At 38.0% G+C, this 12639-nt stretch overlaps 2 protein-coding genes across 3 annotated transcripts in view; one reads left to right on the forward strand and one right to left on the reverse strand.

The window, feature by feature from the left end:
- strn (striatin, calmodulin binding protein) overlaps positions 1-1796 on the reverse strand; it is a 39439-nt gene extending 37643 nt beyond the window's left edge. For both annotated transcript variants that reach the window (XM_063884834.1, XM_063884833.1), the window contains exon 1: positions 1450-1796. In XM_063884834.1, the coding sequence (XP_063740904.1) occupies positions 1450-1662 (213 nt within the window). In that variant the 5' untranslated portion in view covers positions 1663-1796. The remainder of the gene's footprint in view (positions 1-1449) is intronic.
- Positions 1797-4367: 2571 nt separating this feature from the next.
- On the forward strand, positions 4368-8372 carry map1lc3c (microtubule-associated protein 1 light chain 3 gamma). Its single transcript, XM_063884218.1, has 4 exons — positions 4368-4576; positions 4655-4710; positions 4797-4903; positions 8041-8372. Exons 1-4 carry the CDS (start codon positions 4516-4518, stop codon positions 8201-8203), a joined length of 387 nt encoding a protein of 128 aa, XP_063740288.1. The 5' UTR covers positions 4368-4515; the 3' UTR covers positions 8204-8372.
- The last annotated feature ends 4267 nt before the right edge of the window (positions 8373-12639 follow it).

Here is a 12639-nt window from a genome sequence, read left to right on the forward strand (position 1 = left end):
GCTCTATTACCATGGCTACAGGACATCCTTTAAAAATAAATAAAGGAGGTACATTAGGTTGGATTACTCATCATGATGATACACAGTTTACAGGGGGTGAATCAGACTACCTGAAGCGCAGAGGAAACACTGGAGCCTTTCAGTAGAGCCCCTCAGGTTAGCTCCTTATATTAAGCTGAAACACGCCAACGTTTCGTGACTCAAGTACATCACGAACTACATGGAAATGCAACACACATGCGTCCATTATACTGTAAAGCAAGACACAGTCTGATATTTGGGGGGGGGGGGGACCTCGTGTCAGGGTCCCCGCTGTGCGTGGTAGGGATAGCTTATTAAATAAATTATTATGAAAGAAAAAGAATGGGATCCCGGGAAAACACCAAAAATAATGTCAGGCAGTGGCAGTGAGCTGCATGTCCGATAATGGATCTCACAGCAAAGCACTGCACAGGTGATAGATCAACATAAATCAAACTACGTAGGTTGGCTCATTTATATTACATATACAAGCAGGTAATAGGATTGTCATGCAACTACTCACACTCTACCAACAGAAAAGTCTTTAAATCTCCACCACAGATAACCCTCTCAGCAGGTAGCGCAGTGGAGACAGCATTGGAAACATCCATTTAAATATTACGCAAGTCTATGTCGTCTTGCTTGACATTGACACACAAATTTCAGGTACACACACACTACTAAATCCCCCTTTTAGATGCACATGGGCTTGCACTTTTATTCGGTATTAAATTGATTCACAAAGCAGCTGGTATAACAGAAAACTTTACATTTCAGAGAGTATGTGCGTCATTCCGTCTGCAACGTACACCACATAACACCAAGAGCGTCAAGCATCACATAAAGTGCAAATATTATAAATAAAATGTATTGGTATCTGGATTGCAATAACGCCGAATTAAAAAAAATATATTTATTAATCAAATTAAGTAATATACTTTACTTTACCTTGAATATTTATTCCACAAAAAGCGATGAAACCGTTTAAACACCAATTTTTAAAATGTGGTTAAGCACAAGACGAAGGTGTCCGACAATGGAAATCTCAGTGACTGAGTCTCAATATGCGAATGCACAGAGCGTCAAGTATACCTCTGACTTTAACCGTGAATATTTGTTCCACAATAAGCAATGAAACCCCTTACAACACCTATTTTTCCAACATCCAGAACACCACAGTCAATCAGAATCAGCATCCCTAAAAGTCCCAAATATTATCAATAAAATGTGTGGTATCTGGATAAAATGTATTCCGAATTAAAGAACATATTTTCCACACTCAACCCAAGTTATAAATGTTACTTTACCTTGAATATTTAGTTACAAATAAGCAATGAATCCCCTCGAACATACATTTTCCCAACGTGTTTTAGCGCAACGTAGCAAACCAAACAGTGTCCGACAATGGAAACCTCAGTGAGTGCTTACCTGCAGCTCGGCCCTCTCCACGTCCCAGTGCGCCCTGTCCACCTCGAAGCGGGCCCACTCATGCTGGAGAAAGTGTAAGATCCCCGGGATGTTGTACTGGGCTCTGGCCGCCTCTCCGCCCCCCACGTCCACAGTCTGCGGAGCTTTAATATTCCCAGGAAAGCCCGAGTTGTTGTTGTTGTTATTGAAGAAGGGGCCAGCCTGCTCGTCCATGGCCGGACCGGGGCGATGCTGCGTCTGCTTCGGGTCCGGTTCTATCACCCGAGTCGGTAAAATATCCTCCGGAGGGAAATGTGGTCCATTAAAAACGGTCCTGTCTCTGCAACACAACTCCTGTCTGAAGCAGCTGTCAGATGATGCGACGACTGCGAGGTACCGGAAATAATACAGACGTACACTTCCGGTCAGAGAATTCAAAATAAAACAACCGTTAATGTACACGTTCAAGCAGTAATATACAAATACAAATAAAAAGTTATAATATTAATACATTAAAATAATACAAATAAACACAATAAACATAATAATAATAAGTTATAACACCAAGATACACCAAAGTAAAAAATTATTAATTTCGAGGAAATCTGTAGTAAAATAAACTGAAATAGGTATTACATGTCTTATCTATCTATAAAAAGGGACAGTGCACATTCATGTAGTTAATTTCTGCAAATACACCAGATTTAGTCAATATGTTAATTTTCATCTGTAGTCCCTTGACAAATTTTGTGAATCACCCGAAAAATCTAACGTAATTTAAAGTAGCAAGAAAATAAAACATGTAACATAGAGGCTTAAAATACAAAACAAATAGAAAAAAACATACATGTTACATAACAAGAAGATAGCAACAGGTTAAGGCTGTGCAGACAGACAGATGGTTGTACAGTGCAAGAGATGTTTCAGTGTTGACAGAGCTGATCCTCACTAACCAGGTTTTACAATGAGAAATCAAGGACACAAAAGCATGATGAAATGACAATACCAGCTCACTTAAAACAAATATTGAACAACTAAATGTCACAACTTGACTTTGAAAACCAAACATTAGACAAATCTTCCAAAGAAATCTACAAATTATTTTAAAGGGTTTTGTTTAGAGCATTTTTGGGGGGGAGAAAAGTGAAAAATGGTCATCGATTTATTTGATCTATTGATTAATTTAAAAATATAATAAGGAATTAAAACACGCATTTTTAATGATGACCAATTTCAAATAACTACAAGAACATGTTTTACTCTACTATATGTAATTTGACTTGTTAAACGACTTTTATTTTGAAGGTACAGCCGTTTTAATACCGGTGTCTCTGTGGCCAATGTAACATCTCTTGACACACCTGTGCGGTGACGTCAACCACATTTAGTCCCTCCCACTACTGTAAATACTGCCACACCATTGGCTGATCAGATGAATGACAAGAGAAATATTGAATTAAAGAAGAGCGTGGGGATCACCAAACTGCTAGATGTGAAGCAGATTTTAGGGTCAGGTTTCTCATTATAAATGGAGTTGTTAGCTTTTATTTACAACTGTGTCTCTGAATTTACATACAATAAAATACTATCTTAAAACGAATTCAAAAGTGTTTACCAAATTAAAGACCTGGAGTCTTAATTAATCAGGAGTAAACACAATTTCTGGCCACATTAGACTATAATTTGGCTTTATTCATATCCATTTTGAAATTTGAACATAATTTTCTGCCTACATTATTTGACGTTATATTTTCTTACTGTTTGTGATAAAAGAGAATAATATCCTTTTACATAACACTTTGAAATAAGTCATTCTGCATTATGAGTAGTTTCACTTTTAATAGTTTAAATAGGCCTGCATTTAGCTATACATATTCAGTGGTGGGTAGTATATAAGTAGCATTCACTCAAGTACTGTACTTAAGTAAACTTTTGTATACTTGAGTATTTCCATTTTATGCTACTTTGTACTTTTACTCCACTACATTTATTCTGTACCTTTAGCTACTTTGGATGAATGATGGTAAATATAATGAACCCTTAAAATCAGGCTTTAGTTCACCTGGAGTAAATCCAGCAGCTACCCTGCAGTATACAAAGCCATTCAAACTAGCTGCACCTTTACCAGCTCTGAGAACACTTTAATGATCAATCATTATAAAACATATCAGAGATATTATTCTGAAATGGACCAATCAGACAATGACTACTTTCACTGTCGCTACTTTAAGTACATTTAGATGAGAGTACTTTCTACTTTCACTGGAGGAACATTTAGAATACTTTTACTGTGACAGAGTATTCCTACACTCTGGTACTTCTACTTTACTCAAGTACAAGACCTGAGTACTTCTACTTTACTCAAGTACAAGACCTGAGTACTTCTACTTTACTCAAGTACAAGATCTGAGTACTTCTACTTTTACTCAAGTACAAGATCTGAGTACTTCTACTTTTACTCAAGTACAAGATCTGAGTACTTCTACTTTTACTCAAGTACAAGATCTGAGTACTTCTACTTTTACTCAAGTACAAGATCTGAGTACTTCTACTTTTACTCAAGTACAAGATCTGAGTACTTCTACTTTTACTCAAGTACAAGATCTGAGTACTTTTACTTTTACTCAAGTACAAGATCTGAGTACTTCTACTTTTACTCAAGTACAAGATCTGAGTACTTATACTTTTACTCAAGTACAAGATCTGAGTACTTCTACTTTTACTCAAGTACAAGATCTGAGTACTTCTGCTTTTACTCAAGTACAAGACCTGAGAACTTCTCACACCTCATATTTTGTACTTTTATCCAAGTAGCCTAACATTTTCAATCCTGGATCTGTACCTCTAATAAAGGATTTTCTGTAGCAATATTTCTAAGTATTACTCTGACAGTGTGACTGCGGCTCCTCTGCGGGTCTAACCTGATTTCCCCGCAGATGATTCACGTTGCTCTGCGGCCATGTGCTAATCAGCTGATGCGCTACAGCCGCCTCTCCTCGGTATTTAACTCCTGCTCTCTGCGGATCACATTTGATCCCTGCTCCTCTCCTCCCCTGCACCACACACACACAGGGTCACACACACAGCATGCCTCCGTTTGACAAGACCCAGGTGCAGAGCAAACCCTTCAAACTGAGGAAGAGCTTCGGTAAATATCTCAAAACATGACAAATAAGTAAGAAAAAATCCCTTTGAAATAACTCTGGTGATTTCTGTTCTCTTGCAGCTACAAGGAAACAAGAAGTGGCGGCGATCAGGTCGAAATTCCCCAACAAAATCCCGGTAAGTTTGCATGAGAAATCCCTCCATTTGGAAGCATTGCATGTGCTTTTCTATATGTGTTTCCACTCACCTGTTGGTGTTTGCAGGTGATTATTGAGAGGTACGAGAGGGAGAAGTATCTGCCTCCTCTGGATAAAACCAAGTTCCTGGTGCCGCATGAACTCACCATGACCCAGTTTGTCACCATCATCAGGTAAAATCAGTCTCTGTATTTAAAGTCCATTAGTCTAGCAGCAGGTACCTAAAATATAAAGGGCTTATTTGGATGTGCTTTGTTAGACTTTTGGAATTTTTATATTTTTAATAACTAATATTCCAAATGGATTGATGGATATGGGATTCATCTCATCGATTAATGTGCTGATGAGTTTCTGGTTTATTTGTCTATGACAGGGTTTAAGGTGAAACCTGTTTTGCATAAGATGAGTAAAACAACAAATCTGAATTCTGCACATTTAAAAAAAAAAAAAAAGACTAAAAATAAAGTTTGGGGACTGGAAGTCTAAAAAGGTTGACTTTTATCTTATAGCATTTTCAATAAAACTCATTATCTGCTTAATTGTTTAGGCTCTGGAACTGTGTAGTAAGGAAAACATTTTAAGCTACATAAGAGGAAAGTCAGAAATGCACTCTTTTTGTAAACTCAGTGTTTCTTTAAGTTTTCTTTACTATAAATCAAGGCTGCTTTTTTTTTATGGTGCTATGTGAGCTAGAACGGGGATTAAAATATCTATTTGGTCAGTAAGTCGATGCCAGGATGGGTGTCTGTCTGGTTGTTTTGTTAATGTTAATCTATAGAAAAACAAAGGTCTCTGAAACGTGAATGTGAGTCGAGATGATGTTTGTTAGTCATCATGATTACACTGCAGACATTGAGTCCCTGTTTACTACAAACTGTTGTTCCACTTCTAATATTGAGTCCTAATGCAGGCAGAGATTCCTCAGCTATCCTAAAAAATATATATATAAAATCATCACGTTTAACCAAAAGGATTTTCTCTAATTGTACATGATTTATCGTGCAGATATTTGCTTTTAAATAAAGCACAATTCTTTGTCACATGGATTCTGTTCTAAAACATCTGACTGTATGACACTGCAGATTTATCACGCTCTTGTCTCTGCTGCTTTAAAATAGAAAACTCTGAAGTTCATCGACCAGACGCATTACACTTGGCTTCATGCAGCTTGTTGATGTTGGTTTTTAATCAATAAATGCATTTGTTTGACTGTATTGATATGTCTCTCATATGGTTGTTTTTTGTATTGCCTTTTAAATCCAGTTTCTAAAGCTAAAATACTCATTTATAGAAGCTGTAACATGTGTTTCTTTTGGTCTGCAAATAGTTTGATGTCAATAATAGTAAATGGGTTTCAGTTTGGAGCTAAGAACCCTTTAAAAAAAAAGGACATTACTTGGTCTCTTTGTAAGTCTGGAGAAACTGTAGAACAGGAGGGTTTTTTTTATAGGGGATCACATTTCATTATAGGAATTTAAAACTTGTAACCCAGTGGATTATTATCCAGAGCAACAGGACACAGTCTGTTTCTGAAAAATGATTACAATAATGTTGCTGCTGGCTTTGTACTTTAGTTAATATTTTTCAACCTCTTTCTTTATTTTTGCATGTACTTATACATTTAAAGACTTTCTGCTTGAGAGAAAGGATTTGGATGCGTAGATTACGATCAGTTATTCTCTGCACTGTAGAGATTCCCTTTTCATTATCTGTAACAGTTCAGATGAATGTTGAGACTAAAAATGGTTGTTTTTCTGCTCTTTGAGCAACTTGTTTTTGGCTTCCTGATTTTGTTTGTCACTGTTACACAGCAGAAACTCAGCCGTGGTTATGCACTCATCCCCAGAAGTAAAGAGCTGTTAATCTCCTGACTGCTCTGTGATCAGTTACAGCTTCAATCATGGAATATGACGAAACTGCAATTACTCAAAGGCATGTTTTAAAAAGCATGACGTTCAAACATGCTTATCGCACAACTGTCCCAAATCAATACTGCATGCTCATAGTACACTATAGTCATTTTACACTCTTAGTACTTCCAGTTTTCTGTGGTAGAACATGCTGCTGGGTTTCAAACGACACGAGTTAAATGAACTATACTTAAAGGAGTTCTGTTTCAGAGTTTGTTTCCACATTTATCTGCAGGAGAATAGCTACTCGGGTTTCCTTTAATCTCCATTTAGCAACTGGTCGTCTCTGCAGGATTTATGATATTACAACCCTGTGTTCAGTATGCAGTATTAAATAACATTTTACTAGGAGGGAGAAGGATCGGTGTATTTTATAACTGGTTAAAGTCTCACTCGTGTCTACTTCATTAATGTAATGTTAAATCAGTCACTGAAAGAGGCCATTTCACAGAGGGATTCTTGTTTGTACAACAGAAGAATGTTGGCTTAGGATATTTCCAATGAAACTATTGCCAAGGGAATACATAGAAGTGCTCTTATTTGCTTGTCAGGTCAATACATTTTTGGAAAGGACTTTATTTGGATTTATTGAGGTGAATCTAACGGGAGGTTATCTTTTCCAAACCCTTATGTCTTTTTTTTCCTAATTTGATGCATTGTCTTTGTGCGACGCATTCTTCTGTTTTCCAATGTGAACACAAGTGGTTAAAATTCTTAGGATTAGGAATGGAATTTGGTCAGGGTGGACGTCTGCACCATTGGATAATATCATCTTAATCAATTAAGAGAAATCTCCTCTCACCCAGAGGCCATAAGACTACTGAAGGCCTGAGCTTGCATTATTTTGAAAATGTGTTTTATGTCTTGTAATTGCGTTGTTGAGGGACCTGTTACCCAAGCTTTCAATCATTACAAAATACACCGTGTGCATATGATAAGATAAACCTTTTGTATCTTGGTTCACATAGCTTTTTATTTTTAGTAGTGCAGTGCATTTCCCTTGTGAGCGCACACCCTTTGCATACCAACATTCTCGAGTTCTCAAGTAAACACAGACTTTTTATTGGTGTCATGTAAATATTTAAACGGCAAAGTGTGTTGTCTTGTGTGGGATAATCTGAACTTCTATGCATTTTTTAATGAATGCACATTATTTCAGCTCTTCCTCATTTTCGATGTGCATAACTTTTTTTTTTGTGTGGAATGCTGGGGCGCAGAACCTTGTGCAATGCCCTCGAGTTTCCAATGTGAACACACATACTTCCAATACTCAGACTCTAAGAATGTTGTGTTGTCAGTGCTGCTGGTGATAAAACAATAGCAGCTTCACATTAGCACCGCGGCTAACGGCGTGCAGGACGTCCCTCATTAACGTCTTCTCTTTGTCCTCTGTCCCTCAGGAACCGGATGGCTCTGCTGCCCACCCAGGCCTTCTACCTGCTCATCAGTAACAGCGGCCTGGCCTCCATGTCGCTCACCATGGCTCAGGTGTACAAAGACCACCAGGACGAGGACGGCTTCCTCTACATGACCTACGCCTCGCAGGAGATGTTCGGACACTGACACACGCATACCTCCGAGCTTTAGATTTTATCTAGTATTAAATGGCTGCTGCTGGCCTCCGTATCTGCTGTAAATAGAAAAAAAACATGTTGTATTTATTGTAATATTTGCTACTGTTTTTGGATTTTAATTAAAGTATGTGGATCCAATAAATCTTATGTAAAGAGTGCAGTGTGGTTCAGCTTGCACCAAAACCAACACCAAATTATAAAAAGTATTACCTTGTATATTACATGCTGCTGCAGCTTGATTTATTTTCAGGAAACACACTTAGTAGTTTCTGTCTGTATATGGGTTTATAAACAGATACTTCATCCGGTATATCAAAAATATTCAAACTCAATACATCTCAAAGTTTATCTCTGGATGGGAAGGGAAAGCAATGAATCAAAGTAAAAGGTGAAATATTTACAGGAGTAAAATGTTGAAAGTTAAAGCATGTTATGGAAATCATCAGTTTTGCATCTGACTCTTTCCATGCCTCCTCACTCGTCTGAACTACAGACTCCTGCAGTGCATTGTGGGACAGTAAGTGAAGCTGTCATATACAATTAATTAGAGTTTAGTTAGTTTCTGTACTTGAAGTTCACCTCAAATAAATGCACTTTAGTCCTTTATCGGGACAGTAGATGGCAGCAAAGCTCAACACATCTGGCCAGAAAGCCTCCCACAATTCTTCAGAAACCATATTTAACTCATCAGTTTGACAAGCTGACTGATAACTAGCAAGTGTATTATTGAAATGTACTTAATTTAAATGTGTGATGTTACAGTACACATTTTTTACTACTGCAATGTGGGATTTTTCCTTAAAAGATCTGAATACTTTCTCCAGCACAGGCTCAGAAGATTACATTATGAAAGTGAACACATCAGACTATACACATGTTTAACTGTATGTTGGTGAACATATCCGAGATATTGACTTCAATTTAAAGAGGATTCATTTACATTGATAAAGGGCACATTTTTAAACTGCAAACAAAACTAAGAACCATATTTACAATATTTTAGGATGTTAAATCCACAAAATAAGCCAAAATAACCTGTGGATCACCAACAATACACACATATACTATCAAAAAGGATAAGACAGAAAATACACAGAGCAAATCAATTTAGAAATATAAAATCACATCAACTGTTTTTAAAACGATTCATCACTTGTGATCAACGCGAGTGCTGACCTTGAACGAGTGATTTACTTTTTAATTGTAAAGGTCCCCTACGCACTAAACAATGCTGGGTTAAATATAGGAAAGAACATGCATGGGTTTATTCTAGAGTTGGGTTAGTTGTTTGACCCAGCATGTCGGGTCAAACAAAAAACCCAACAAGCTGAAACACAAGCACGAGAGAGAGCCACCATCCAACGCCTCGTCTTATAAAGCAGTAAAATACAGATTTGATTTGTGAAACATTTCCTAAAATGTGTAAATAAAGTCTCAAAAATACCTCCAATAACGCATGAAAAAGTTTCCAAAAATGATGTAAATAATCTCAGAAAGTAAATGTGAAATGTCTGTAAAAGTACAAATATATGTTAAATATCTAAAAATGGTCAGAAATAATTCTTGCTCAGGCCGTGGTTTTCTAAACTAATGTTCAGATAAAGAAAACTTTGTTAGTAAAAAATTAAAAATCTGCGTGGAATAAATCTGACAAGTTGAATTTAAAGAACAGATTCCACATAAAATGCTCCCAAATAATAAAGTCTGTTTCGACAGGTTATGGGTAAAGTCGGCGGGCTGCATGTCAATGGTCTACAGAGGCTGAAATCCCAGTGTTCCCTCTCCCACATCCCTCCTTACCTGCCTCAATTGGACTCCTTAGTTTACTTCCGAAGGTAGTGACATCACCACGTTTCACTCGTGCTTCTATTGGCTAGCGCTCCAACACATTGTACGTTATAGGCTAAAGGGCGGGACATCCCTAAGAGGTAGACCAGTCACGACAGAGCCGGACAGCTAACCAATCAGAGCAGACATGGCTCTGGTTTCAGTGTGTTTCTGTGTGTTGTAGTTCTATAGAGATGGAAGGACTGGTGGCTCTCTGGGTTTCACTTCTGCGTTCCACTGACCTGCTCGGCTGTTTTCTACGGACTGATGACCTGCGAGATGCTGCAGCACCAGAAGGGAAGCCTGAGGAGTAAACACACACACACACACACACACACACACACACACACACACACACACACACACACACACACACACACACACACACACACACACACACACACACACACACACACACAGGTATTTATGAGTCTTCTCTCCTCCCGCAGCATAGAGAAGTTGCTGAAGCCGTTTTCTGTCTGGTTCTGGTCTTGGCTCTCTGCTGGTTCCCTCTCCATCTGAGCCCCCAGCTGAAGAGAACCGCCTACAAATCCCATGATGCACAGCGCTGCGAACTGCTACAGTAAGTAACTCTCAAGAGTTTACAGAACTTTAAACAAACTCTAAAACAAAATAAGTAAACAGACTCAGTCATGGAGATGGAGACACAGCGACTCGGAATTGGACTCGGACATGGACTCGGACACGGATTGGAACCTGGTCCGAAACCGAGTCTTCTTGTCCGTGTCTCCATGTCCGAGGTCTCCATTGCCGAGTCAGAGTCCGAGTCCGTGTCTCTGTTCACGAGTCTGTGGCACTTGTCTCATTGCCCGAGCCCTTGTCCGGGTCTCCGTGTTTGTGTCTTCGTGTCCGGGTTTCTGGTCCGAGTCCGTGTCCGGGTCTCTGTGTCCGTGTCTCCGTGTCTGACTCGCAGTCCGAGTCTCCCGTGTCCGTGTCTCAGTGACCGTCTCCGAGTCTACGGTTCCGGGTCTCCCTGTGAGTCCGTGTCCCAACTCGTTGACTGGTCCAAGTGCGTGTCCGAGTCTCTGTGACAGAGTCTATGACCGAGTCCATGACTGAGTCTCCGTGTCCGGGTCTCCATGTCCGAATCCGCGGCGACTCTCCGTTACCAAGTCCGTGTCTGAGTCTCCGTGTCCGAGTCCTTCACCGAGTCCGTGACTCGCCCTCCGCCTCCGAGTACTTTTGTCCGGGTCTCCGCGTCCAGGTCCGTGTCCGAGCCTCTGCGTCCGAGGCCATGTCCGGGTCCATGACAGAGTCCCCGTGTCAGAGTCTCTATGCCTGGGTCTGTTTATTTAATTAATTAATTAACTTTATTTATTTAATAAATTTATTAAATTTATTTTGTTCATTTCATTAATTAATTAGTTTTTATTAATTTAATTAATTAATTAGTTTTTATTAATTGTATTAATTTTATTGATTGATTAATTTTATTGATTTATTTTATTTATTTCTTAAATGTAGAACAGTTTCTAAATGTGCTAATCATCCCAACATGTTCTCTATTAGTCTCCACTCATAGAAGTATAAACAGTGCTCCCTCTATGAAAGCCCTGCTGGTTAATAAACAAATGACACTGAGAGTAATTTTTAGAGGAACAAACAAGTAAACTAAACGCAGATACAGCGACAGGAAGCAGAGGGTCAGCTGCTGCTGGTTTCCAGCCTCAACAGGACTCTTTATTGGAGGCTTCAGAGAATAGATCAGATTCAGATTGGTTCTGCAGGGTGAGTGCTGATGCCTTTTGGTTCTGGTCCTGTCTCTAGAGTACAGGTTTAAACATGAGTCAGCAATATTAAAAGGTGGCTTTTTTTTAATTGACCATATCTGACAGGTTGAGGAACTTTTCAATTGAATATCTTTCCACACAAAAGATAAAAGTGTAAAATCACAGCTGGGGTTTATTCTTCAGTCTGTATAGTTAAGAGTTGTTTTGAATTCTCATGTATTTATAACTTGTTTTTAGTTTTCCATTTCTGCTATTTATTTTAATTTAATTTGTTTCACATTTGTTGTTTTATATTAATGTTTAAATGTTTCTTATTTCTTACATTTATTGTTCAGACTTTACAAACTTAATTCTAATGTGTTGTTGTTTTTATTGCAGTATGTATTTTTTGATATTTCTTATGTCTAGTTTTGCATAATTGTACTAAAAGTGTTTATATATTTCTTATTTCTAACATGTGTTGTTTACTTTATACTCTAATATAATGTCTATGTTTTTAAATGCTTCTTCTTTTCTTTTAATTTCTCTGTCTATATTTGTTTTTCAAGTCTTTAAATACTGAAATGGTAACAAAGTTTTCTTTATCTGAACATTTGTTTAGAAAACCACGGCCTGAGTTTGATCCATTTATATCACTGTGATTAGTCTTTGAGAAGAACATAAAGCAGTAATTATTTCTGACCATTTTTAGATATTTAACATATATTTGTTATTACTTTAACAGACATTTACTTTCTGAGATTGATTTACTTTTTAATGCGCTATTGGGGGTAGTTTTGAGACGTACTCAGATATTTTCGGACATTTTGTGACATCACAAAGTGGCCAAAATCTGATCAGCTCATAG

The sequence above is a fragment of the Eleginops maclovinus genome, chromosome 5 (genome assembly GCF_036324505.1).
Source record: "Eleginops maclovinus isolate JMC-PN-2008 ecotype Puerto Natales chromosome 5, JC_Emac_rtc_rv5, whole genome shotgun sequence".
In the NCBI taxonomy this organism is placed as follows: domain Eukaryota; kingdom Metazoa; phylum Chordata; class Actinopteri; order Perciformes; family Eleginopidae; genus Eleginops; species Eleginops maclovinus.